General features: G+C 56.2%; 1 protein-coding gene across 2 annotated transcripts in view; it reads left to right on the top strand.

Moving 5' to 3' along the window:
* Nucleotides 1–10,899: 10,899 nt before the first annotated feature.
* Nucleotides 10,900–27,508, top strand: part of POMGNT1 (protein O-linked mannose N-acetylglucosaminyltransferase 1 (beta 1,2-)) — a 30,777-nt gene continuing 14,168 nt past the window's right edge. The window contains exons 1-11 of one of the 2 annotated variants that reach the window (XM_075935903.1): nt 11,042–11,171; nt 14,513–14,608; nt 18,542–18,650; nt 19,921–20,036; nt 20,827–20,892; nt 22,531–22,644; nt 24,099–24,216; nt 24,553–24,651; nt 25,648–25,775; nt 26,647–26,717; nt 27,387–27,462. In XM_075935903.1, the coding sequence (XP_075792018.1) occupies nt 18,542–18,650; nt 19,921–20,036; nt 20,827–20,892; nt 22,531–22,644; nt 24,099–24,216; nt 24,553–24,651; nt 25,648–25,775; nt 26,647–26,717; nt 27,387–27,462 (897 nt within the window). In that variant the 5' untranslated portion in view covers nt 11,042–11,171; nt 14,513–14,608. Of the gene's footprint in view, nt 11,172–14,512; nt 14,609–18,541; nt 18,651–19,920; nt 20,037–20,826; nt 20,893–22,530; nt 22,645–24,098; nt 24,217–24,552; nt 24,652–25,647; nt 25,776–26,646; nt 26,718–27,386; nt 27,463–27,508 lie in introns of both variants that reach the window. The other variant, XM_075935902.1, reaches the window with a different exon arrangement.

Below are 27,508 nucleotides of genomic sequence, written 5' to 3'. Positions count from 1 at the left end.
GTGCCCCAGAGGAGGTGGACCGAAGACAATGAACAAGCGATTTGTCTCCTGCCATCCCTCTCCAGCCTCTGACAAACAAACAGAGGCCAAGGACACCATTTTATCCCCTGGCTAATAGCCTTTTATGGACCTAACCTCCATTAAATTATCTAGCTTCTCTTTAAACTCTATTATAGTCCTAGCCTTCACAGCCTCCTCTGGCAAGGAGTTCCACAGGTTGACAACACGCTGTGTGAAGAAGAACTTCCTTTTATTAGTTTTAAACCTGCTACCCATTAATTTCGTTTGGTGTCCTCTAGTTCTTCTATTATGGGAACTAATAAATAACTTTTCTTTATCAGCCCTCTCCACGCCACTCATGATTTTATAGACCTCTATCATATCCCCCCTCAGTCTCCTCTTTTCTAAACTGTCCTACACTGTGTTGCCACATGCTGGTAAGCATCGGCCTCAGTGTAACACACTGACATTCAGTAGAGTTTGTCTTTCTACTTGTGAATGTGCTTTGGGGTTCCGTGGGGAATATTTCGGCAGAGTTTGGAAGCTGTAAAGCCCTCGGGAAGTGCCAAACATGCTTATTTTGATGGCAGGCCTCATATGGATAGAGGAAGGATAGTCTTGAGGTGACAGGATAGGCAGAGCTGTTTCTTGAGTATGGCAGATTGGGGTGACCGTTCGGGGCCCCACGCTTTGGGGGGCCCTGCACTTCAGGGCGTGTGTGTTGTGGGGGGGATGCTAGGCCAGCTGGGGTGGGAGTAAGGATGCTGGGGGGCAGGTCCAGAGGGTGTGCTTAAGGGTTCAGGGCGCCAGTTCATCCTGGGGGGCTAGCAGAGGTCTGGTGCCAGAAGTGGGATCAGGCCCACACTCATGGGTGGGAAGCCAGCACCGGATTTCTTTGTTGTGCTCAGTATTGCGGGACTCGGGCTCCGTCTCCAGTATCTAACTGGCAGCCTGCAACTGCCCTTGAAGGTCACTGTAACCGGATTTTACCTGTATCCAAAATGGTAAGGGGGGAGTCATATAAACAGACTTGTCCCAAGCCCCGTATGCTCCTAGGGATGGCCCTGGGAACAGGCCTGGGTATGAGGCAATGGTGAACTTTAACCCTAGATCTGTTCCAGCTCTCCAGGGTGAGGTTGGGCAACCAGCCACGCCTCATTCTGTGCCTCAGTTTCCCCACATGTCCCATGCCGGGAACAGGGCTGTGTACCGAGCTCTTATTTGCAAAAACCTGATGAGCTCCTCTGACAGACAGTGCCAAAGCATTAGTACGGCCTTAGCCTGAGGAAACACCATCGTGAGCTATTTACCATCATGGGAGTTTGGCCACAGAGTTCAGCTGGGGTGTCATAGAATCATAGAACTGGAAGAGACCTCAGAAGGCCATCAAGTCCAGCCCTCTGCTCTAGGCAGGACCAATTCCAACTAAATCAACCCGGCCAGGACTTTGTCAAGCCGAGACTTAAACACCTCTAGGGATGGAGACTCCACTACTTCCCTAGGTAACCCATTCCAGTGCTTCACCACCCTCCTAGTAAAATAGTTTTTCCTAATATCCAACCTGGACCTCTCCCGTCGCCCCCTTCTGCTTCTAGATGGCTGCATGAGCTTGGGCAAGTCATTTCCCCTGCTCCGTGCCTCAGTTTCCCCACCTGCCCTTTGCCTCTCTCGTCCGTTTGGAGCAGGGACTTCCTCTCCCTATGTGTGTGTACAGCACCTCGCACAACCGGGCCTTGATCCTGGCTAGAGCCTCTGGGTGCTGCTGTAATACAAGTCATCAATAGCCATAAACAGCGCTGGGGAATTCAGGGGTAGATGCAAAACCTGGAACTGCAATTCCAATGGTTATGGGTTTGCATTGCATTAACAGGCCCTGCCGACGGACGCCTGCCCCGGGCACTTTAAATCGCCATTGGAGGGCTGCATCACGTGCTCCTGGCAGCTCTGAGGCTGGAAGGCCCGCCCCTTGTGCCTGAAGCCCTGCCCAGGAACACAGAGCCAGGCCCCGCCTCCTACCCTGACCAGGGATCTGCAGGGACTGTGCGTTAGTGCCTTGATTTCCAGTCATGGACCTAGGCGTTGGACAAAATATGTAATACTCTATATTGGGGACTATTTCTTCTCATTCCCAGAAGAAGAACATGTCATGGTACTAAAATAAATGGGAGTCTTGCTATTCACTTTAATGGGAGTGATTGGCTCAAAATTTGTATCATGAGGTGAGAGTATGCAGAGCCCTTTTTCCTTTTATAGCACCCAGTGTACCTGCAGGGTCTAGCTCTCTCTTTAATTTCCTCTGTAGTATCATGTGTCGTGGAGTTCCACAGGTTAACGGTATGTTGTATAAAAAGCATTCTTAGCAGAGCGGGTTTGAGGCAGGTGACTAAAACTCTTTACTACACAGGGCTGCCATTGGAGTCAACGGTCAGCGCTTAGTGCAGGAAATTTGCCAGGGGGCTGTGGGGAGGCCAGTGAGGGAGACGGAGGGAGGCTGTAGTTGGCATGCTGATGGCAGCAGGAAGGGTGACGTCTGCTCTTGGCACAGGCAGCATGAAGGGGTCTTGTGCTGCCCGAATCCTAATTTTGAGCTTCCCAGGCAAAAAAGCAAGCATTTCAGGTCCTCCCCAGCCTCGCTGCAGATACAATATAATATCCTGTCTGGCAGCACCGGCTTAGCTGGCAGCTGCTGCTCTCCCCGGCTTCCCACTGAAGTGTTGCAAAGCACAGCCAAGTTGGCACGCAGTACCCACTGCAGCCCCAGACTTGCGTCGCCCTGAAGTGCCCGGGACGTGCCGCTTCCTGTCCTCTTCAAGGACACTCCTTCCAGTGCGGAGGAAGTTCCTTTATCCCTAGCCTTCGGCACGGTTATTATTTGCTCTAGCTCGGCTTTAGCAGAGCAAGGAGGCCATGATGACACGCCGTGTTCCCTGCGAGCTGAGTGCTTGGGCAACCCCCCAGGTGAGAGTCACATGCTGCCCAGCTAATTAGCAAAGCACCTACCACTGGCAGCATGTGTTTCTATGGGTGGTGCACATCTGCACATTCCTTGGTGCACAGAACAAAACTTATTCTGCACATGGATGGAAAAAAATTACAGGGAACATTGCTCCCCTCCATCTCCTCCTTGCTGAGCTGGCAGGGGCCCTGCTAAGCCTGTCTCAGCTGGGAGTCATCTCTGGGCCTCCAGCAGAACATCTTTGCCTCCCCTTGCATGCTTCCCCGGCTGCGTAGATGACACGAGGCGGTGGAGATGTCTCTGAGCTCTTCCGATTACTCAGCGCTTTCCCCTCTTGCTTCGCACAGTTTAACTCAGGCCAAGGAGGGAATTCCGGACAGCTACACAGCCTGCTTCCCATTAGCAATCACTCCCCTCCCCCCTTTTCTAGATCCACTTTTATGAGCCAACCTAACTACCCGTAACAGCTGGTCAGCGTCAGCCGTCCCTGATTCTGATCCTCGTACGTTACACTCCAGATGTGCACAGATCTCTCCAGCCTCCTATGACTGACACCTTCCAACAGGGAGGGGCAATACTGCTAATCTTGCAGATAGATGGGGAAACTGAGGCACGGGGCAGAGGTGGGGAAGAGGCTTGAGCCTGATACTTTGAGGGATCAGGCTCTTTGATTCGGTGGGTGTTGAGGGGTCCACAGAATCAGCCGGTGTGGATTCTAGCTGCACTGAGAATGACTGGCAGACCTGCGAAGCAGGGTGGTTGTCTACAAGCCCTGAACTTTAACCACTAGCCCCTCCTTCCTCGCCCAGCATATGGAAGGCACCTTGGGGGAAATGCACAGAATCTGACAGTAACACTGCAGCCTGGCAAAGGGCTGGCCCGCTGATGACTGAGCCGCACCAGACGGCTAGCTTGCTCTTTGCTCCTGTTGTATTACAATCAGGGTTCCCTGTAAGCTGAGCACTGGGGCGCAGCCACCCAGGAGAGATTCAAATGCGGCCCAGCAGAGCACCCCCAGCTGGCAGTTTGTGTTTCCACTGGTGGTGCACATCTGCACATGCCTCGGTGCACAGAACAAAATTCATTCCGCACATGGGTGGCAAGATTAGAGGGTGCATCCATTCCAAGGCCGCGTCCCTCTCTGCTTTCTCCAGTCCGAGGGAGCAGACACGTCCAGGCTAGCTCCACATCTGGAGCGATGCTACACAGCTCCACTTCAACAGGCCAGCTAAGGGGCTGGAGGGCAGATTAGACGTGACTCTATTTCTGACCTGACTCCAGGCAGAGGTGGGTCTGGTGTAGGGCTGTCTAGAGATGTCAGTAGCCACAGCTGTACCCGTCACGCCAGTGGGCCCCCCAGGGATTAGCCAGCCTTCCCCTGCAAGGGTGTTGCCCGCAGCTGGCAGCGTAAAAGCGTAATAGACCCTTGGCTTTCCCCTTCCCCAGGGCGCTGAGGAATTCACGGCTAGCAGGGCCGGGAGCATCATCTTTGGAGGCCACTTGTCCAGTCTTGAGCCGCTTTGTCAGCTGCCGAGTGTTTGGGCGTGAATAGCCGGGGTCGGGCCACGCTCCGGAGAGGTCACCTGGCCACATACAGTGGTTAGAGCACAGTGCGAGGAAGGGGGAAGCGGAAAGGAACGTACATAAAAAGGGTGATGAGGTGGGATCTTCATCTGGTGCCAGTGTCACTCCATCGACTTCAGTGGAGCCAGGCCAAATTACACCCCTGGCGTATTTGGCCCGTGGTGCACGGAGCAACTATCTACAGAGCCCTGCGCGGATACAGAATTGGTATCCGCAGCCACATCTGAAAAATGGGCCACGGAGATCCGCAGCCACCTCCGCGGATGTGGTTAGAAAGCGAATAGCCCTGGATTTGCAGGGCTCCAGCTGTTTATCGATGGGTCGGATGGAGCATTTGCATCACGTGGTCTAAGCATGTCTGGGATACTGGTAATTATGCACTTAGGACCCTAAAGTTCCCTCGAATCTTTTCCATTCATGTGTGGAATAACTTTGTTATGTGCACCGACGCGTGTGCAAATGGGCACCACCGATAGAAACAAAAAACTAGCTGGGGACACTGCTAATCCGCTGGGCAGCGTTTGAATCTCTCCTGCATAGCCGCACAGCCGCTCGGCTTGCAGGCAACATTGTAGGAGCCGACAGCTATCGAACGTGCCCTTTCATTCTCTGGCTGCACTTACTATTGTTTATAACAGAGGAGCCATCTCCAAATTCGGACACATGGGCATGGCTGATGTTTTGTTGTTGATTCAACAATTTTTCATCCAAAAATGCAGTTTCCTCAGAATCAGCATGGTGGGGAGCACCTGTCCACGGGCTGACTGTGCGCTGGGTGAAGAAAAACTTCCCTTTGTTTGTTTCAAGCCTGCTGCCTATTCATTTCATTAGGTGACCCCCAGTTCTTAGAGGAACAAGTACATTCCTTTTCCTTATTCCCTTTCTCCAGACCTATCGGCTACGTCTACACTGGCACCCTTTTCCGGAAATGCTTAAAACGGAACAGTTTTCCGTTATAAGTATTTCTGGAAAAAGCGCGTCTACGTTGGCAGGATGCTTTTCCGGAAAAGCACTTTTTCCGGAAAAGTGTCCGTGCCAATGTAGACGCGCTTTTCCGCAAAAAAGCCCCGATCGTCATTTTCGCGATTGGGGCTTTTTTGTGGAAAACACTACTGTGCTCTCTACACTGGCCCTTTTCCGGAACAGTTTTCTGGAAAAGGACTTTTGCCCAAACGGGAGCAGCTAGTTTTTCCGGAAAAGCACTGATGATTTTACAGTAGATTGTCAGTGCTTTTCCGGAAATTCAAGGGGCCAGTGTAGCCAGCTGGCAAGTTATTCCGGAAAAGCGGCTGATTTTCTGGAATAAGTGGCCAGTGTAGACACAGCCCTCATGATTGTACAGACCTCTCTCCTATCCCCCCTCTTTTCTAAGTGGAAAAGTCCCACTCGTCTTAATCTCTCTTCCTATGGCACCTGATCCCCCCAATATCTCATCTTTTGTGTTGCCCTTTTCTGAATCTTTCCCAGAGTCTTAGCCCCTCGCCCCCACTCTGGCTGGGACAGGCGGAGGGAGCCTCGACTTCTCCAGGGCAGGGACCACCCGGGGAAAGGGAAGTCTTGGCTCCAGGACCAATGGGCTACAGGTGAGATTTTCAGAATGGACTGGAAAGTGGAATATTGTCCAGCATGCCCCAGGCAGGGACAGCACCCCAAGCTGCAACACTCAGATGGGCTGCAGTGACCCCTAGTGGTGGAACACTGCCACTGCCAGGCAAGCTAGAGTAGGCAAACCACAGCCAGGGCCCCCTCTTGACACCTCCTTGGGGCTTGATACAGTGGCAGCCTTGTGGAAAGGTCTGGGCTGGAGGAAACAGCTCTTCCTCTCCAGCAGCAAACTCAGGGGCTGTGTCTACACTGGCGGGTTCTTGCGCCAGAAATATGCAAATGAGGCTGAGCCTCATTTGCATATCTAATGAGCCACCATTTTTGCAGCACCTCTGATCGGCTACGCTGATTATTTTCGGGAATAACGGCATTGCGCAAGAGGGTTTTTCTGGCGCAAGAAGGGGCCGTGTACCCGCTCCTTCTGGCGCAAGAGCCTTTTCTGCAAAAATGGTGGCTCATTAGATATGCAAATGAGGCTCAGCCATATTCCACGCTTAGCCTCATTTGCATACTTCTGGCGCAAGATCGCGCCAGTGTAGACATAGCCAGGGTGTGCAGGGTCCCAAGCAAGGGAAGTCGCTGGAGATGAGCGGCACCTCGTGGGAGGTAGAACCACCTGGTGGATTTGAACCTGGGACCTCTGGAGCGTAATATAGGAGCCGTTGCGCTAAAAGCCAGCTGGCTCTCAGCCCCTGCTGGAGAGGTGTCTTGGCCTTAGCTGTGGTCTAGGTGCCACTGCACAGGACAGCGAGCCACATTAGGGATGTGGGTTACACCTGCATGCCCCATGGGTCCACTTGCCGGGCAGGTCAGCCCCCCACTTCCCACGCTGACAAGGAAAGAGCTGTTGTTGTTAGGCCCAGAGGCATTTCCCTGCCCTGCTGAGCTACGCGCTGTGGCTGGATCTCTGGGGCTGGGGCCCTGGGACTCATCTGATAAGGGGCAGGCAGATCGTGTAGGACCTGGGACCAGTAGGACTCTGGGAGCAGCAAGACGCTGGCTGCGCATCAGCCTCCGTTTGGGCTCCCCCGGGGAGGCGAGCAGACCAGCAGCTCTCTGCCTGGGAGGAGAGGAGTGGAGAATCCAGCCCCGTGCTCGGTGGGAGCAACGGAGAACTCCCCTCTGCCCGTCGTCCCCAGGAGCTACCAGCATTGACGGCTCTTGAAGCATCTGGGGGCCAGAACGCTCCTGGACCGCTGTTCTCGCGGGGCGGTGGCCCCATCGCCGCTCCAAGGACGGTGCACGCACAGCCACGCATGGGCAGCGAGTGTGCGAGGCCAGGGGCGGCTGCTGGCTGCTGTCCCGCCACCAGACACTGGGCTGTGGTGGTCCCTGCGCTCTGTCTCTTCCCATTCCAGCTCCTTTGCCAAGGCCCCCCCCCACTTGCTGCTGCCCGGCAGGACTCCTGGGAAGCCAAGCGCTTGGGCAGATGCCCAGGAGAGATTCAAATGCCGCCCAGCTGATCAGCGGAGCACCCTCAGCCAGTGTTTCTACTGGTGGTGCACATCCACACATGCCTTGGTGCACGGAACAACATTTATTCCACACCTGGATGGGAAAAGAGGGACCGTTGCTGCCCAGGGAGTCCCTCCTCTCCTCCACTCCCCACTGCTCCCACATCTCTTCTGTGGGGGCCCTCCCTGTGTCTCTTCCCCCCACCCGGCCCCACAGTGATGAGGGAGGGGAGGAGGGAAGTGGCAAGTGGCAATGGGGAGGGGGCCCAGCAGGAAGGGGGCTCACAAAGGGAAGGGGCAGAGCCTGGGTGGAGTAGGCGGGGAGTATGGGCAGGGCCGTGGGGGGAATAGGCGGAGGGGGGGTTACGTCCCCCAGGAAAGCTGCCCACGTGGCCATGCAGTGCTCAGGCCATGCAGCCGCCCGTGTGTGTGCGGTGCACACTAACGCCACTCCCTGCGTAGGCCAGGCTGTTCAGCAGCCCGGGAGAAGTTGGAAGGGAGGGGGGAGCTATAGGGGAGTCTGAAGGGTTGGAGTCTTGCTATTAGTGCCAAAGGACTGGTCGTGAGTTCAAGGCCCGGCCCACGGACAGAGTGAGTTGTGCTGACAAATAGCATGACCCCACCGCAGGGAGAACTCTTGGCTCGTCTCTAGCATGCCTCATCCCTAGATTACCCAAGCCCTTTGCGAGTGGTGTCCCCGTTTTACAGGAGGGGAAACTGAGGCACAGAGTGGGGAAGCAACTGGCCCAAAGTCACATGGGCAGTCTGTGGCACAATCCCGCAGTCTTGGGGGCTATGGGCTAGGCCACCCTGCCTCCCTGTAACCATGCCCTCTGTCGCAACGAGATTGCAGGGGACAGGAAAGCAGTGACCTGCCTTCTGGGCCTGGGAGATGCCTGCGTGTTTGGGGGCGGGGCATGATCACAGCCGGGGGTGCCCCTCACAGAGAGCTACACCGTCCTGTGGGGAGGGAGACCCTGGGCTACCTCAGGTAACTGCCAGCTGGTGCCAAGGGGGATGAAAGCTGCTGCAGCATTGCAGTCCTGATCAGAGCTGCTAATTGCTTTCGGGGGGGCCCACAGGGATCCCCCGATCGGGAGCAGGGCCGGGATGGCTGAGGGGAATAACAGCCCCTCCCAAAGGCCGTGGGCGTTCAGCAGAGCGAGCTTCTACACACGGCTCGCTGGGACGCTCCGTCCTTCGGAGGGGAGCAAAGTGCCGGCCTCACGAGTTGTCCTGGGTAAGCCCCCGTGCAGTCCTGTAGCAGGGTTGGCGCCTGAGTCAGTCCTTTGAAGGGAAAAGAACACAGATCCCCTACATCGGGGGCGGGGAACCGGTGTTGGGTCGGGGGCCGCTGACCCACAGAAAAATCAGTCGGGGGCCGCACACAAGTGAGAAGCAAAAAAGGAAAACCAGCCCCTCCCTGACGTGATCCCCAACTGGGACGGAGAAAGACCCTCCCCACATTCCCCTTGCACACCAGAGCCTGGGGCGGGGGGGGGGGGGGGAGCCTAGTAGATTTGTATGCCCCATTCCCATGGTGGAGCAGCAGGAAAGCTGGCACATGGATTCCCCAATGCTGGGGGGGAGACGGACCCTGAGCCTCGCAGGCTGGATCCAGGCAAGCTGGGGGGCTCCCAGGCCATGGCTACCCTTTTATTAAAGGGGGAGCCCCAGTCCTTATGTTGTGACCTTTCCCTTCCCCCATGTGACTGGACAGTGGCGCCTACAGTCATCCAAAATAAAAGCAGCAGTCACCCTTCTAAACATAGCAGATGAGTGTATACACACACACACACACACACACACATCCGATCTGGCCTGGCTACCCTGCTGGAGGCCTGGCTTCTACTCCTCTGGCTTGCTGGGGGGGGATCTTCAGCAAATGACTCCCCACCTCTGCCCCTCAGTTTGCCTGTTAAAAAAAAAACCCCACAACAATACACAGCCGGGGATATATAATGCTACCGCTTTGCTTTTGTACATCGCTCAGACGACAGCTGTGCTGAGCATTCTGCGCTCCAGGGAAATCTCCGCGTGCAGTACAGGGCTCATGACACACAGCGCAATGGGAGCGAATTCCTTCCCCATTAGATTTTCTTCAGCGAGGCGAGGCTCTGGGCTCAGACAGCGCAAGGAGCGAGTGGGGATTGGCCGGGGGGGGGGGCTCTGAGCCGCTGGGTGGAGCCCTAAAGTGTGGGGGGGGGGAGCACGTGGGACGGAAGGGACCCCCCCCCTGGCCCGGGCTCCTCCCTGTCCCGCAGCTTTCCCCTTTAAGAGCAGCCTGGTCTCTGCTCAGCCGCCGGAAGCGGGCGGGCGCGTCAATTTCAGCCTTGCCCGAGCGGCTGCGGCGGGAGGCGACTCCGGGCTCGCCCCTGAGAGCGGCCCCGCCCGCACGGTGCAGCCCCCCCCCCCCCCCCTCCGTAAGTACCAGCCCCCCCCCTCCTCCCGGGCGCTGCGATCCCAGGATCGGCCTCTGCCCGCTGCTACATTGTAGCCATCCCTGTTCCGCTTCCGCTGGAAAGGGGCGGGGGAGGGATTGATGCAGGGTGGGGGCGCCCCCCCCAGTTTTTCCCCTCTCCCAAGCACTGGGGGGGGGGCTCTGGGCTAGTGGATCCCCTTGCTGGTTCCCCTAACCCCCCCCCCCTTCTCTCCACACACCCGCACAGGCCCAACTCGCTTGGGATTTGCACCCCCCCCCAGGGAGATCTCAGCCCCCCCCCCGCCCCGCCCCGTATCCTGGCCTGTGGATTCCCTATGGGTGTTAAAGGGGAGCAGAGAGTTCGGGGGTGCTGTGCCCCCCTGTGATCCCCGATCCGGTCTAGTGCGTGTGACACCGTGGGGAGTTTAAAGGCTCCCCTGGCATGGTGTGAAATTCTCCATGAGCCCCCAGGGCAGTGTGGGGCGGGACGGTGCAAGAGGGTTTTTACCCTTCGCTAATGCCCCAGGTGAGGGGCTGGGCCGAGCTGGCTTTCCAGGCCCCATTGAGGCTGTCTGGGTTTCCTGTTGGCCAGCTGCAATGCTGCTGTCCATGCTGCGGATGCCGGTTCCATTTAGGAACTGGAGTGAAGCCGCCAGCTGGCTCCACGGAGGCCAGGAAATGGCTCTAGGTGGCTACCTGCTTGTGCCAGCTTGCAACTGGTGGCACAGGGACAAAGCTCTGCTCCGTGAGCGAGCCCCTGCACCAAGCGCTGCTGCTGCCTGTCGGCTGATCGCAGCCCTGGCTCCGGATTCTGCGTGCTAGGGGCCCGATTCTTGCTCTGATGTTGGCTCCACTGAACATCAGGCTGGGAGCGAGTGGAGGAGTTCACCCCATCCTGTTCAACCGCAGGTCTTACTACGTGCTGATCCTGTCTCAGCAAGGACCCTCGAAGGAATGGGACCAGAACCTACCAGATCCTGACAGCTGCCCCCTCCCGCTCCTTTTCCCCCCTCTTCCTCGCCCCGTGATAATGGATGAGTGGAAACCCAACGCTCCAGCCAAACAGTTTGTCCCGCGGAAAAACCGGAGCTGGTACCTGGCCTGGAAGTACAAGCTGATGAACCAGAGGGCCGTCCGGCGGCTGTGCCAGGTGAGTGCCCTGGAGTAATGCGAATCATGCCAGGGTGGAGAGAGAGAGGCAGGGATTAGAGAAGATAAACTTGCAAAGCCCCATGGATTATGGCGTCTGTGTCGGGCTGCAGATGCTGCCGCCTTGTGACCTAACGCAGGGGAAGAGAATAAATTGTCCTTTGAGAAGCCACCCGCATTGTGTTTCACCCTTACAAGGTAGAATGGAACGAGTCAAACCCTCCTCTAGCTATGGCAAGTGCCCAAGAAAGATCTTTTTCCTGCAGACAGAGGGGACCTTCATCGATTTCACCTGTGGCTAGATGCTGTTGATTACCAGGCCTGCACAGCTTAGCAACTCTGAAATATAGGGCATCCCTGCTAGAAGTTGCCTGGTAAACATCCATCCTGCACGAACGTCGTTGACGCTTGTAGGATCTGATGTGTTAAGTCCTCCCATTCCCCGCTCTTACGTCATGCAAAAAAAAAATAAATCCCACAACAGTTTGGGCAAATGGAAGTCCGACGGGGGGGAAAAAATTCCCCGCTTGATGTCGTCTTGCTATACAGCCACAGATTTTAGAACGGATCTTGGATGTATAGCCAGGACGCCCTGCAATATTTCCTGGAGGGGAGGGTGGACTTACTAGGTGCCTGGTTGTGAGTTCTAGCTCTGCATTTGGCTTGTGGGGGAAAGCCTTGTGAGACTCACTCCTGTTGGCTCTCCACTGTGTATTGGCTAGAGAAACTAGAGCCAGTGAGTTTTTCGTTGTGTGGTCCTCTGTGCGACTAGGCTAGAGGCTTTCAGCGCTGCACGGGCCTTGGGTAGCCCTTTCTTAGCAGAACTAAGTTTTGACTGTAAACGCCTCATTAATCTTGTTTGTAAAACTTACCTGCTGTATATTTGAGTGTCCGTTTGTGCGGGATCTCTTCCTAAACAGCAACACCCCATGTGCAGCTTCCTCGTATCATATCTTAAAGCAAGGTCAGGCATTTGGTTGTGCCAGGCCAACGGGGTGTGCCTGGAATGGGACTGGTGCTCTTAAAACCATACAGAAAAGAGACAGAATCACCAGGCAGGTGAAAGGGGCTGGCTGGGGGCACCCCCACTTGTCCAGAACTACCTCAGCCCTCAGTGCCCTTAGGGAGGCTGAAGTCCCCCTCCCTCTCCCAATTCATATGGCAACATTGCTGTTTCCCTTTGTCAGGGAGTGAAGGGAAAGTGCAGAGTTTGCTGCATTCCTCACTCTGGCTGGGAGGGCAGGAGGCAGAAGAACATGGATTTGACCCACCCAGGGGACATGTGCCCGTCCCCTGCTGTGCCAGCTGGAGCCCCGAGCTGCTGTGGTGAGAGAGGACTGGGGTTGTCCTCAGGGCAGCCTGCACCCCTCACCCCCATCCCTACCCCAGAGCAGTGATTCAAATGGAAGATGGGCCTTTTCTCCAAAAATGAATTGAGTTAAGGACCCGAGCCATGCCGGGTAAGTCAGGGAGCTTGTGTCTGGGCTGTTTGTGTAGGAAGAGTGGCTCTTACAGTTCTCTGAGCATGGGCCTTAGAATATTTGGTGCTGGTGCCTTTTTTTTTTTTTTTTTTTTTTGTGCCTTGGCTCCAAGACTCTCACTTTTTTTATAAATTAATGGAGATTGCCTATCTCCTAGAGCTGGAAGGGACCTTGAAAGGTCATTGAGTCCAGTCCCCTGCCTTCTCAGCAGGACCAAGTACCATCCCTGACAAATTTTTGCCCCAAATCCCTAAATGGCCTCTGCAAGGATTGAACTCTCAACCCTGGGTTTAGCAGGCCAATGCTCAAACCACTGAGCTATCCCTCCCCCTTTTAACATGAGATGTTTCTAGCCTCTGTGCTTGCAGAGAGAAGCTGGAAAACAGGACCCCTAAAGACACACAACCCAGAAGCCCCATGCAAACAACCCAAATCTAGGCTTGCCAGGTGTCTGGTATTGAACTATACAGTTTGGTATTTTCACCACTTTCCAGTAAAAACATTCAGAAAATACCGGACACCTAAAATGTCCAGTATTCATTTTTTTTTTTTTTTTTTTTTTTTTAAGTTTCCCGGCCAGGAGGTGAATATCTTAGGGGCTCCGTCTAGACTGGCATGATTTTCCGCAAATGCTTTTCATGGAAAAGTTTTTCCATGGAAAAGTTTTTCCATGAAAAGCATTTGCGGAAAAGAGCGTCTAGATTGGCACGGACGCTTTTCCGCAAAAGCACCCGGGCCAATCTAGATGCGGTTTTGTGCAAGAAAGCCCCAATCGCCATTTTCGCCATCGGGGCTTTTTTGCGCAAAACAGTTTTTAGCTGTCTACACTAGCCCTCTTGCGCAAAAACATTTCCGAAAAAGGGCTTTTGCCCAAACGGGAACGTCAAAGCATTTGTGCAAGAAGCACTGATTTCGGACAGTAGAACGTCAGTGCTTTTGTGCAAAATCAAGCGGCCAGTGTAGACAGCTGGTGAGTTTTTTCGCAAAAGTGGCTGCTTTTGTGGAAAAACTTGCCAGTCTAGATGCAGCCAGGCTGTCCAGCTCAATACAGAGGCAACCTGGTAACCCTAGTGCTTACCGGGGGAGCTGTCCGGCCCCACGCAGGGAGGCAAGATGGCGGGCGGCAGCCTGTTAGAGCCAAAAAGTCTCAAAAGCATTTCTTAAAGGAGCCATGCTGGGTTTTTTTTTTAATTTGTTTGTTTAGTTTTTTTCTTAACAACTCTCGGGGTCCCTTTTTTTGTTGTTGTTTTTTTTCAGAAACCATCTGGCAACCCTACCCAATCTGTTTTAAAAATGTATTTATTTATCAAGGCAATCTTGTAAGTGCTTGGGGCCTGATTCCCTGCTTTTGAACGCTTGAGGGTGGCATGGGGTCAAATGGTGCAGCTTTTCAGAAGTGGCCTCTTTCCAGCAGCCCAAGTGGAGTGCCCTTGGGCCTTGTGGGTGTAAATTGGTGCTTCTGCACACCAGATTCCTGTTCCCTCAAGCCACTCCTCACGGAGTCTGGAATCCTCTAATTTTTTTTTCCATCCCTGTGGAAGGGACGTATTGTTTGCCTGTAACGCTGTTGTCAAACTTGGGTTGTGTCACTGGGATCTTCTGGCGGACTGTACGTGATTTGTATCAGAAGGGTAACTGTGTTAGTCTGAATCTTCAAGAACAACGAGAAGTCCTGTGGCACCTTAGAGACTAACAGATGTTTTGGAACAGCATCTGACGAAGTGGGTCTTTGCCCACGAAAGCTTATGTGCCGATAAATCTGTTAGTCTATAAGGTGCCGCAGGACTTTTCGTTGTTCGTACATGATTTGGTGACTCTGTCTTTCTTCTGTATGGTTTTAAGAGCACCAATCCCATTCCAGGCACATCCCACTGTCCTGGCACAACCAAATCCTGACCTTTCTTTAAGATCTGTTGAGGAAGCTGTGTACGGAACTTGATGGTCCCAGCTTTTACCGGTGAGTAGTTCTTGAACAGACAGACTCTCTAAAATTGATAGTAGGTATTGAGAAGCCGTGGCTAATCTATAACCCGAATACAGGGCCTGGGAATTTAACAATAGTTCCTCCCGTATGGGACATGTGGGAAGCTTTGCAGCTGTTTCTGTTTGTAGATAAAGCAAATGGCCAGCTCTGAGCCAGGCATGTTCTGATCATAGTAGACCACGTGGGACATTTTTAAGAAGCACTTTCGTGACGGGGGAAAGAGACACGGGCTGTATCTGAGACCTGCGAAGCCTTTGCTGGCTGCTCTCTCAGCCTCTCCTTCCCCTTCGCATTGTCCGTCGTTGACCCCGATTCGTGGGGCCCTGCCCAATTCGCGGCCGTGGAAAAACGTGTCATGGGCCGTGAAATCTGATCTCTCCCCTACGTTGGCCACATGTCACTGGGGGAGACCAGCTTTCACAGCCAGGGGGCCGGAGAACAGCTGTTGCTGGGCAGGATCCCAGCTGTGAAGCCCGTGTCCGTGCTAACAGCGGTGCAGATGTGAGGATGGCATGGGATGAGAGGAAGTTATCAATTGGGTGGGGGGAGCAGGGCTGGCCTCTGAGGTCGGTGACTACCCAGCACCCTATGGTGAGGGAGCCGCTGTGGTCAGACATCCCCACATACGTGCCTTTCATTACCACGCTCTAGATCTTGAACTGAGGATGCCCCAGATGGGGGCTCATTTTGTGTTCTCCTTGCCCGGTATAGGGTGGGGAGGGACAGGACTTCCTCCTCTTCCACACGGGCTTCTCTCAAGGCTGCGTGTCACCCATCTCCGGAAACCTCCCTTGGCTACAAGAAGCTCTGCGGCTTCTGGCCGGGAACCCAGCTCTGAAGGCAGCAGCACAAGTGAGGGAGGCAAAACTGTGACATCCCCACCTCCCCCCCCCCACTCTCTAGCCTTGCAGCACCCCCATTCCACGGTCCCATTTTCAGCTGGGACCCTTATGGTGACAATACTGCACAATTTAAATAGGTGACACTGTGAAATGCATGTGTAGTTACAAGCCTATGACTGTGAAATGGACTGAAATGGACTATGGCTTTGGATAGGTCGTGTTTATTGGACCATGCTGCACCTCTGTGAACCAAGCCCTTTTCCCCTGCTCCTGCAGCCATCCAAAAGCAGCGCCGTAATGGATGTAATGAGCAGCATGTAACCCTCGGGGTGGCTATTCTAGCTCATTGTAACCAGCAGTCCCTTCTGTCTTGCGGCGTGGCTGTTAATCTATAACTTCGGCACCCTCCCAGCCCGAGTGGCCGGGAACATGCCTTGCTGGACACGTGGCGCGTGTATGAGCCTTCGCGGGTGGGGAATGGGTCTCGGTGCAGCGCTGCTGTGTAAACGCTCTTCGGTACCGAGGTAATGACGCTGTCGTCGATAACGAAATCTGGGCAGGCTCCCTCTGGTAGGTGGAGAGCTCCGGGCAAGGGTCAGAACAGGGCTGCAGTGAAAAGAACAGAAGGTGCCGCAGAGAGAGAGGGTGTCTAGAGGCAGATTCTGTTCCTGGCCTGCTCCTTTTCACCAGGGTTAAGAAACATCAAACAACGAATTGGTTTTTAATCTGCTGTCTTTCCTCAGAGCCTGGCTCCTAGAAACAGCGCCTCTGATCTAGTGAGGAAGATGGTAATCAAACTCAAGCATGTCCCTCCCCCCGCTCCCCCTCCGCCGCGCCCCAGTCTGAGAGAACAGAATTCCAGGTGGGACTGAGGACATGTGGATGGGTGGATCTGGCCCCTTTTGTCTGAGCGTGGGCAGGCACCGTGGATAGGGCAGGAATCCTAGAATCTCAGAACACTAGAACTGGAAGGACCCTCGAGAGTCATCAAGTCCAGTCCCCTGCCCTCACGGCAGGACCAAGCACCCTCTAGACCATCCCTGACAGGTGTCTGTCCAACCCGCTCTTAAATATCTCTGGAGATTGCACAACCTCCCTGGGCAATTTATCCCAGTGTTTAACCACCCTGACAGGTAGGAAGTGTTTCCTAATGTCCAACCTCGACCTCCCTTGCTGTAGTTTCAGCTCGTTGCTTCTTGTCCTGTCCTCAGAGGCCAAGAAGAACAATTTTTCTCCCTCCTCTTTGTGACTCCCTTTTAGATACCTGAACGGTTGGGGCAAGCATCCTTGATCTAAAAACAGGGGTAGTGGAACCCAGCTGTAGAAAGGGGGTCGTGGAACCCAGCTATTGAAACAAGCAGCCCTCCCACCCCTGCTAGGGGTGTAAAATTCTGTTTAATCCATTTAAACCTGATGTTTAACTGATGAAATGTGGGGAATGTAGGAAGTGGGGCTTGGTGCACCCCCTCCCCATGGACATGGACTGCTCTGGGTGGGCTGGAGTGCCCCCCCCCCCCACCCGTGGCAGGCCTTGCAGGGCAGGGGGCATCTCCCACCGATTAGCCATAGCTGGGAAGCCTCACCTGTTAAGGGTGAGCTTAACCCTTCACCTCCCCTCCTCCCGCACACACGGTCCGAGAACACAATTCCAGGCAGGACTGAGGCCACATGGCTGGGTGGATCTAGGCCCTTTTGTCTGATGAGCACGCGCTAGACCTGAGCCAGTGGCCTTTTCCCTTGGTCGGTTTCCGACTTGCCGTGGTAAATACTCGTGCGCTGGCGGATGGCTCCCGCAATGCTAGCTAGCGCTCGCGCTGGTTTCACAGGCGTCCCTGTGGGTAACTGAGCAGGGGACCCTGGTCTCGGGCAGGCTGCTCTGTCCCGTTGTGGTGAGGCAGAGGGGCCGGCTTCCCCAGGAACGCCATTGGCTCCGTCCGTGAGTTCTCGCCTTTGTGACTCCGTGGGTGGCTCTGTAGCCCTCGGCAGTTCAGGGCTCGCTTCCTCCTGTGCCACGTGGTGGGGGGAGACGCCGCCGTGGCGAGAGTAATGGTGCGACTTGCTGCGCTCCTGCAGGGAGCGTGGCAGTGCCGGGATTTGAACCCGCAGCCTCCGGGCCTCCATCCGTGAGGTTAAGGCAGCGGGTTTCAAGCTTTTTTGGTTTGGTTTGGTTTTTTTTCCTCTCGTGACTCAGTTGAAGAAAATTGATGCCGCGACCCAACCTAATGTGACTAGCGTGTGGGCTTGGGGTGGGGTTGAGGAGGAGCTTAGGGGCATGCGAGGGGACTCAGGCTGGTGGGGGGGGTCGGTGCTGGGGCAGGAGGGGTTTATCTCAAGCAGCTCCCAGGCAGCATTGCAGCGGGGAGAGACGAGTAAGGCAGCTTCCTGCTTGTCCTTGGCACCACAGACCAGGCTGCACCCCAGAAGCAGCCGGCATCAGGTTCCCAGCCAATGGGAGTGCGGGGTTAGTGCTTGCACTGGAGAGGAGAAGGGGGTTGACGTGGGGAACACCCTCGAAGTTCCCATAGCGACCTCTATCTCCTCACAGGTCTGCCTGCCGACGGGCGCACTCATGACGCTAGTATCCCAGGTAGCTGGATGATGGGACGCTCTGTGCGGCCCACAGGGCTCTCTCCCCTGAGGGTGCCCACTTGGGCCTATGAATCGCTTCAGAGATTGTAAGTCAGGGCGGATGGGGAGTTCAGGCTTCCGGGGCAGGTGTAATGCCGAATTCCCTGTCATCCCCACTCTTTCCTAATGTGGGGGTTCCTTCTTTCCTCACACCTCTGTGAGGAGAGTCCCCATTGTGCAGGTGGGGAAACTGAGGCAAAGTTAAGTGATGAGCCCAAGTCTGACAGGAAGCATGTGGCAGAGCTGAGAAAGGAACTTGGGTGTGTCAAGTCCCAGGCAAACACCCAAGCCACTAGGCCACCCTTTCCAGTAGATGTGAAGGGAAAGCTATGGCTGCCGGAGATCCTCTGTGAGGCTCATAGTGTAGCTCATGGCGATCTTCTCCTGGCATGTCGCCGTGTGGCATGGAATGGGACCAGAACTTTTTGCCTTGCAGATGGGGGCCGTCCTCTTCCTGCTTGTGACGGTCATTGTGAATATCAAGCTGATCTTGGACACTAGAAGAGCTGCCAGCGAGGAGGAGGAGGAGTCTGCCCAAGACTATGGTGAGTCGGAGGGGCCCGGGTCACGGCAGCAGCAGGCAGTCAATGCACCTAGAGCTGGCTAGAAAACAGGCTTTGCTAAAACTTTCCATGGCAGGGGTGGGGGGGGGGGGGGGCGCAACTTTTTGGCAAACAAAATCTAAACCAAAAATATTTGTCATTAGAAATGCTGCCGCTGTGCCTCATGGGGATGGTATTTCAGATGCCTTGTGTGCCCACCCTTCTGTGGGTGAGGCTCCTTATAGGACTACATCTCCCATGGTGCACCAGGGTCTCCCCTCAAGGTAAAGGGAGGTGGTTGCATTATGGGAGACGTAGTTTACCTAGGGAGCCAAGCCCACAGAAGAGAATGGGGAGGGGAGGAGACAGGACTACAATTCCCACCAGGCCCTGGGGCAGGATGTCAGCCCTGAAATATTTCACTTCTCAAGAATTTGGTGGTTTGGATGCAAACCTTGAAACTTTTTTTCCCAGTGTGTGTGAGAATTGTGTAACCGAAATCCCGCTTTTCTTCTGGAAAGACCGTTGTTGATGGGAACATGGTTGACCAGCCCTAGCCACAACATTGAGGGAACCCCACGCACACTGCTAAAGACCGTGTTTCATTCTTGGTGGGCCATTCGTCCTGTGTGAAGCTGGACAGCCCTCTCTTTTTGTGTCCCCCTTGTCTGGTATTGAGACTATAGCAGAGCCAGGGTGTGGGGCGGGCGGAACAATAGCCTTCCTCAAAATGGCGTTCTCTGAGTAGCATGCCCTTGTATGCACCATGCGAGCCAGGCCAGCAGAGCTGGGCCCCTGCCGTTCCCAGAAGTACTGGAATAGCTGGCGTTCTGGGAAGGCGGGCGTGGCTCCCTTCTCCGTCTTGGGCTGCTCGGTTCAGACCACCAGCCGTGGGGGCTCTGGCCACGTGGACCCCTGTCCACCCAGAACAGGACTGAGACCCCAAATGAGCAAGGACCGGTGATGGCAGGGGCTGCCTTGCTCTCTCCTCTGCAGTACTTAAAGAGCTGAAGGTCCTCAAGGTTTGCCTCCTGGTCCCGCGGGCGCCAGGGGCTGTGTCGAGTGGGCGTGTCGGAAGAACGTGGCTTAGAACGTTTCCCCCCCCAGGCTGGTAAAGAGGGATGCTGCAGCCCGTCGGGAGGGGCAAAATAGAACGCGTGGCGTGCAATTCGGTTGGGGATCTCACCCACCCTGGGGATCCGGCTGATGCTCCTGACGCCCAGCCACATGGGTGCAGGCAGGGCTGAGTCTGGGGGTGCCCTTCTCCCCTTAGATGAAGGCGTGCAGCACCTGGAGACCCCGCGCCGCCCCACCAGCAGCCGGAAGCTCTTGGACATCGAGGTGTACTCCAGCCGGTCGAAGGTCTACGTGGCTGTGGACGGGACGACGGTGAGTGGCTGGTAGGGTTGCCAGGTGGCTGAAACAAAAATACCGAACACGGCGCCCCACCCCCCACCCCCCGAAAAAAAAAACACCAAGAAAATTTTGTTGCGGGGGTGAAACGGGGGGGGGGGGGAAGACTCCAAGGACCTGTTGGGGGTTTCCAGGTAGTCCTTTAAAAAAAAAAAAACAAAAAAAAAAACCCAGGCATGCTTCATTGGGGGGGGGGGGGGAGATCAGGAGGGGAAGTGGGGGAGAACCAGCTGGCCGGGAAGGCGGGGGGTGAGCAAATCGGCCGGTGGGGAGCCAGACTGACTGACTACCTGTCCCGCGCTGGCTCCCGGCGATGCCCAAGCAAGGAGGCTTCCCCTCCTCCTCACACTCAACCGACAGGGCTCCCAGCAGCAATCGCGGCCCCGCCTCCCAGCTGGGACTCCCAGCCGCTCCCCCGCCCACGCCAGGCTTCCGTCTAGTGCACAGCTGGAAAAAACAGAAAATACCGGCCATTGCACGTGTCTGGTATTTTCTGTTTTTTTTACCGGACAGAGCGCGCAAATACCGGTACAATACCAGACACCTGGCAACCCTAGTGGCTGGCCCGGGAGGCTGAGGGCGGGTGAACCGGCCTGGGTGATATCAGAACAGACCTGATCTCCATCCCCCGGCCCTTGGGCCGAAGCTCTTCCTGGAGCATGGAGAACCCAGAATTCTGAAGTGCAGCGAATTCTCCCTGTCGGTGCAGCTGTGACCCAGGGAAACCTGGTTCCTGGCTATAATCACGTTTTCCCCCCTCCCGCAGGTGTTGGAAGATGAGGCTCGGGAGCAGGGCAGAGGGATCCACGTCATTGTGTTAAATCAGGCTACGGTAAATGGCACGGATGTGGGGCGGGGCTGGAACCCTCTTCCTCGCTCGGGGCATGCACCATGCATGGAGCGAAGGTGCCAGGGGCTGGCAGCAACCGATAGACCTGCAGTAGCAGGGGGCCTCGGCCTGGCAAAAGTACAGCCCAGAGGGAATGGCTTGGGAAGCCATGGTTGGAAGTAGGCTGGAGGTAGGGCCGTGGACTTCAACGGGAGTCGTTCCATTGTCCGGGGCGGCTTTGGCTCCTGGGGTGCAGACTGAACTCAGGTTTTGTGTACTAGGATGATGAAGGTCCCTAAAAGTGGGGGGCCCACTGGCACCTGAACCAAGCCCCCTCCCCCCACACTGCCTCTTCCCCCAAAAGCAATTGGGCCATGGCCCACCAGCCTCCCCTTTTTCCGTGCCGGGATGCACGTCTGACACCCCTGGTGAATCCTAGAATCATAGGCCTGGAAGGGACCGAGAGAATTCCTCTAGGCCAGACCCCTGTTCTAATTGGGATCTAATTAGGATCGCCTAATTAGCCCAGCCTGGCCTGGTGTCTGTTCAACCTGCTTTTGAAAATTTCAAGTGATGAATATTCCGCAACCTCCCTAGACAATTTATTCCAGTGTTTCACCACCCTGACACTTAAGAAGTTTTTCCTAATGTCCAACCTAAACCTCCCTTGCTGCAATTTAAGCCCATTGCTTCTTGTTCTATCCTCAGAGATTAAAGAGCAACTTTCTTTCCCTTTTCTTTGTAACAACCTTTTAGATCAGTGGTGTCCAACACACTAGGCTATTTGGCTGGTTGAGTGTGGCTAGTTGGTTCACAACTATGTACATTTTCAGAATAATGTGACTAGTTCATTTTGCTTCAGAACTGGTTGGACACCACTGTTTTACCTACTTGGAAGCTGCTGCCATGTCCACCATGTTTTCTCGTCCCCCAAACTAAACAAACCCGTGGTTTTTTGTTTGTTTGTTTTTTCCTCTCTCTCTTTTTCAGTCGTCCCTCATAGCTCATGTTTTCTAGACAATCATTTTTGTTGCTCTTCTCCGGACTTCTCCCGTTTTGCCCACCTCTTTTTCTGAAATGTGGTGCCCAGAACTGGACACAACCCTCCGCTTGAGGCCTGAGGAGAATGGAAGAATTACGTCTTGTGTCTTGCTCACAACACTTCAACTGAAGCCCCCCAGCGGGAAATTTTTGCTTTTTTGGCAACAGCATTGCAAGCTAAACATGAGTCAACAGTATGATCTACTGTAATCCCCCCCCCCCTCCCCCCGATCCTTTTCTGCAGTGCTCCTTCCTAGGCAGTCCCTTCCCATTTAGTACACATTTGATTGATTGTTCCTTCCGAAGTGGAGGACTCGGTATATTTGGCCCCGCCCCGCCGCAGTAAGGCGTTCTAGGGAGTATTGATGCCTGGGGTCATGGTCTACGTGCATCATGCAGGCTGTGCTAGGGATGTTAACAAGTAACCAGTTAACCAGGAAGCATCACCCTTACCAGCTGATGATTACTGGTAACCGGTTAACCAGCGACCTGGCTGGGCTATAGCAGCCCCCTACCCATGGGATCCCGGTGAGCCAGAATGTTGAACCTTCTTTTTAACGGTGGTGTTGACATCTCTCCGGTGTGTTTGAACCCCTGCAGGGGCACGTGATGGCCAAGCGGGTGTTCGACACCTACTCGCCCCATGAGGACGAAGCCATGGTCCTTTTCCTCAACATGGTGGCCCGGGGCCGCATCCTGATCTTCTCCATTAAGGTAGGTGGGGCTGAGGACCGCAGCTTGAGTTACGGAAGCGAGCTGAGGCCGGCTCTGCTTCCCTGCAGTCTTGTCTTGTGAATGTTCCACCGCGTATGTCTGACAACGAGCGCCGTTCCCCTCCCGATTTACACTGTCGATTCTATTCTGGGAACACCAAGAATCCGGGCCAGACCCCCCCCTCCCAACCCCCCACTGTGCTGGGCGCTGTACAAACACAGAACAGAAACAGGCCCCGCCCCCGGGCGTTTAACATTTCAGTATAAGACCAGAGGCATCGAGCTGTTGCAGACCGAGAGGGAAGCACAAGGAAACCGGGGATCCGGACTGGTCAGCGTGGCGGGTAGTGGTCTCAGCATTCCAGCAGAGGGACTGTTAAGTTGTTGTTTGTAGGCATCCTCCCAAATTCCCTTTTGCTGGGACTGTGCATGTGCAGAAAGTACAAGGGTGCTTGTGTGAAAACAACATTTACATGTAACCCCTGCGTAGCGCTGTTGACCGGAATGGGGTGACTCCTGTCTCCCACCGCCACGAGTGGGAAGAGAGTAACACACTCTACCCGCCCCGGCTCCCTTTTGTCACTTTTTTTATACCTTTCGGCTACGTCTACACTGGCATGATTTTCCAGAAATGCTTTTAACGGAAAAGTTTTTGGCAAAAAAGCTCCAATCGTCATTTTAGCCATCGGGGCTTTTTTGCAGAAAACAGCACTGTGCTGTCTACACTGGGCCTCTTGCGCAAATGATTTGCACGAGAGGGCTTTTGCCCGAACGGGAGCAGCACAGTATTTCCGCAAGAACACTGATGATCTTACATGAGATCGTCCATGTTCTTGTGGAAATTCAAGCGGCCAGTGTAGACAGCTGGCAAGTTGTTCCGCAAAGGCAGATGATTTTGCAGAAAAACTTGCCAGTCTAGACACAGCCTTCTTGTATCACTCTTGTCTGGGGAGGGAGGGGTGTATTTTCTGCCCCGTAATGCATCCTGTGGCTACTGCTTCTCCATAAGGCGCTGAGTGCAAACCACCCCGGTGCCCTTGTATTGAAACTGTTCTGTTGTCTGATTTCTGGCGGGCACTTACGTGCCGCGTCACCTGCATTGGGTGGGAAATAGCTGGGAAGAGACGTTCTCCAAAGGGATGAAGTGTGTTCGTCTGACCCAGGGGACTGCAGCACGGGGGCTCTGTCTGTCTGTCTGTCTGATCTTGGCAAGGCAACGCTCCTGAGTCGGAAAGGGTGGCTCCTCCGACTCTCCCTCCCCTCCCCCCCGAGTCTGCCTCGCGCCCTCTGTCCGCAGGGGGGTGAAACCCTGTGCAGTTGGTGGGCATCCATTGAGCCCCGGCGGGAGCTAGAGGGGCACGGCGGAAAGCCCCCGGGGGCTGCGGCGGGGGAGGCGTCGCGTCGGGTCGGAGCCGGGGAAGGCGCCGCCTCAGGACGGGTTTTGTTTCGTTCCAGGACGAAGGCTCCTTCCACCTTAAAGACCCGGCAAAGAGCCTCCTGAAGGCCTTGGGGAGCCAAGCGGCCTCGTCCCTCAGCTGGCGGGACATGTGGAGCTTTGTGGGGAAGAAAGGAGGTGAGAGTCCTGCTCCCGCCAGGCCCGGGGGCTGCAGGGGCAGGGATGGAGAAGGGGTCTAGGGGTCCTGTGCACTGGATGGAAAAGGCTCCCCCTCAAACCGGGTCTCTCAAACCGCTTCCTCACCCTCAAGGCGCTTGGCCATGATGGGGGCCTACTCCCTGGGGCAGGTTGGGGGATGGGGACATCTCCTCCTTAGGCGCCTGCCGTTCCTGGAGGGAAGCGGTACCAAGCCATCCCATGGGGTCTGGCTGGCTCTGTCCTGGGGCTGGGTGCGGTGGGGCCTTGAGCGCGGTTCGGCAGCGGCCCGTCTCTGACGGCGCGTCCGCCCCACAGGCGAGGTGTACGGCGAGAAGCATTCCAAGTCCCCGGCGCTCTCGGCCTGGGGGGACCCTGTCTTGCTGAAGACCGAAGTCCAGCTGACCTCCGTGGAAGGTAGGGAACCAGGGGAAGGGCAGGATGCAGCTGGGCGTGCTGTGCCTCACTGCAGTGCCTCGCTTGGGGAAGGGGGGGCGCGTGTGCAAAGCAGATGCTGGGGACGGAGGGGAGACTCCGACTCTGCCTTACAAAGCTCTTGGCACCCAGCTGTCCGAGTTCAGCCCCCATTCCGGGTGGGTTGGGGGAAGTGGAACAGGATTCTCCTGTAAACCCGGGGACCTGGCGATGTGGAGATGAGAAATGATTGAGGGGCAGTGCTGGCTGAGATGATGGAGTTGGGGTTGGTCCTGCCTTGGGCAGGGGGCTGGACTCGATGACTCCCGAGGTCTCTGCCAGCCCTGGGGTTCTGTGATTCTGTGGGGAGCCAGGGCCCTCTCTAAATATGGTCCCTGAGCCATGGGAGCCCAGCTGGTGAGGCATTGCTGTGTGCCAGCCCCTCCGTGGGGAGTTTGCCCGGGGGAGGGGGGTGGTCGGGGATGATGTCAGTCCTAACGGAGCCCTTTCTGGGGGGCTGTTGGGTCACTGGCCTCGCGAGTACAAAACTGGCGGTTTAAAATGGAGCTGGGGCGTCCATTGTAAATCTGGTGATCGCTCTTGGCAGCCCTACAGTAACAATCCAGCACCCAGCTGATGGGAGGAGAGAGCGGACGGGGGTTCCTCCTCCTGCTCCCAAGGGACGCTTTGTGACTGCAGTTGCAAGGAATGTCTCAGGACCATCCCTTCAAAGCGCCCTCCTTTCTGCATGGCTCCGGTTCCCTGGGCCTTCTGTGCCCGGGCGTGGCTTTGCGCCGGGGTGCCCGGCACCGTATTTGGCATCCGCTCAGCCTGGGTGGCCACCAGATCCCTGCGGCCCGCCTGTCCGTCGCTAGAGGCGGCAAGCCCCCGGCGCGATGGCTGACGCTGGCACAGAAGCCCTGGCACTGAGTGGGCTGCGGCCACCCCCCTCCCTCGGGAGCAAGGGTCTGAACTTGGGAGTCTCCCATTCTCCTGCAGACGCCGAGTGCCGCTGGCCGGACACGGAGCTGAATCGCCGGCGGCGGAGGTTCTGCAGCAAGGTGGAAGGCTACGGCAGCGTCTGCAGCTGCAAGGACCCCACGCCCATCGAGTTCAACCCGGAGCCTGTGAGTGGCCGCTGCCGGACCCCCCTGCCCTGCCCTGGGGGAGGGGAAAGCCCTGGCCCCGGGCGTGGCCCCAACCTGGCAGGATGCCCGCAGGAGACTGAGCGGTCTATGGAGCGCGCTAGCCGAAATCACATCCGCCTGCTCCCAGAATGCACCTGCCCGTCCATTCCCAGGCAGGGCTGGAAAATGGCCGCCAGGTGCATTCTGGGAGGGAGGCCTGCCACGCAAAGGAAGGGCTTGAGAGCTGTAGAAAGTGGCCAGGGCACGAGGGTGCAAACGCTCTCTGCAGCCACTCGTGGCCCTTCCGTCTCGTCTGTGCCCGGCCCGTGGGCCGTAACGCTTCGCTCCAGCTCTGGGGAGATGGCGTTCAGCGGCCTGTGAGGCCCTGCCAGCCTAGGGCTCTGTTACACTCCAGCTAGAAGCACCCTCTTGTCCCATGGGGTAGGCCGCCCGTGGCAGCTCTGACCAGACTGGGATCAGGCCTGAAGAGACAACCTGGCCTCAATAGTCGCTGTGCCACGTCCCGCAGCCCCAGAGTTTCTCTAGCTGCCTGCCAGCCAAGCACGGCCCACGTCCAGCCCTGCTCGGCAGGGCGGGAAGGGGTCCGAGAGGGACCGGTGGACTCATTCGATCTGCCAGGGTCTTGCGGGCGAGAGTCTCTGCTCCGATTCAAGCCTAGAGGGGCACTGAAACGACTCCCATGAGCTCTCTGGGCTGCGGGCAGGGCTCCTAAACCTTGTGGCTGTTCCAGCTCTCTCTGCCTTCTCTTCACTGGCGTTCTCAGGCCAGTCCCGCCCTTGGGGGGCTGTGGTCATCGGGGGCTGCTGGTGGCTTCCCAAAGCCCTTCTCTCCAATGCTTTTTCTCTTCCAGCTCCAGGACAACAAAGTCTTTAACGTGCCGGTGGCTGTCATTGCAGGGAACCGACCCAACTACCTGTACAGGTGAGCGCAGCACCCTGGAGGGCCCTCCTGGGGAAAGCAGCAGATCTGGGGCCGGGGGAAGCCCTGGGAGAGCCACCCAGCCCTGCTAGTGCAGGTGGGCTGCTAGGGCCAGGCCTGGTTCGGAATAACCGGGGCAGGTGCTCTGGTGGTGGTAGCAGGAGAGGTCCCCTGTGCGGCGTCTTCACTTTCCCAGAGTGTTTCGAGGGCGTCTGAGTGGCTGTTGCGCCAGGGAGCTGGCGGGGGGGTGGCGCTGTCCTGGAAGCAGGTTCGTTCCCGGTCTAGCCTGCCAGAGGTTGTGCCTCCTCCCTGCTGACCAGCTGTGCGCGGGGAGGGGCGTTCGCCGTTGGGACGGGGCAGCGTCTGGGTTTGCAAGGGCCAACCGTGCCCCAACCCCTCCCGGATCTAGGCCTCGCGGGAGTGTGGAACCCATCTCCTGCACCTGTGGCCCAGGTTTCATCTTGGCGCCCCCCTCAGACCCTCTCCAAGCTGGGGAATGTCTAACCCGCCCCCGGCAGAGTCGGCTGAGAGGAGGGGTCTGGTCAGGCCCGTTCCCCTTCCTCCCCACCCCACCCCCCCCAGTCTGAGAGGAGATGCTGCATGGCACCCCCTCAGCCCGTTGCCATGGCGTTCACTTGTGACCAAACCCATTTCCACTCTCCTGGCCCCCAGGATGCTGCGGTCCCTGCTGTCGGCCCAGGGGGTCAACCCCCAGATGATCACCGTCTTCATCGATGGGTATTATGAGGTAAGATCTCCCTTGGGAGGGATGGGGGGGCTCCTTGCGAGGTTGT

Source organism: Pelodiscus sinensis, chromosome 9, assembly GCF_049634645.1.
Source record: "Pelodiscus sinensis isolate JC-2024 chromosome 9, ASM4963464v1, whole genome shotgun sequence".
In the NCBI taxonomy this organism is placed as follows: Eukaryota; Metazoa; Chordata; order Testudines; family Trionychidae; genus Pelodiscus; species Pelodiscus sinensis.
The sequence above is the reverse complement of the archived record's forward strand: the minus strand, read 5'-3'. Positions and strand labels throughout refer to the sequence as shown.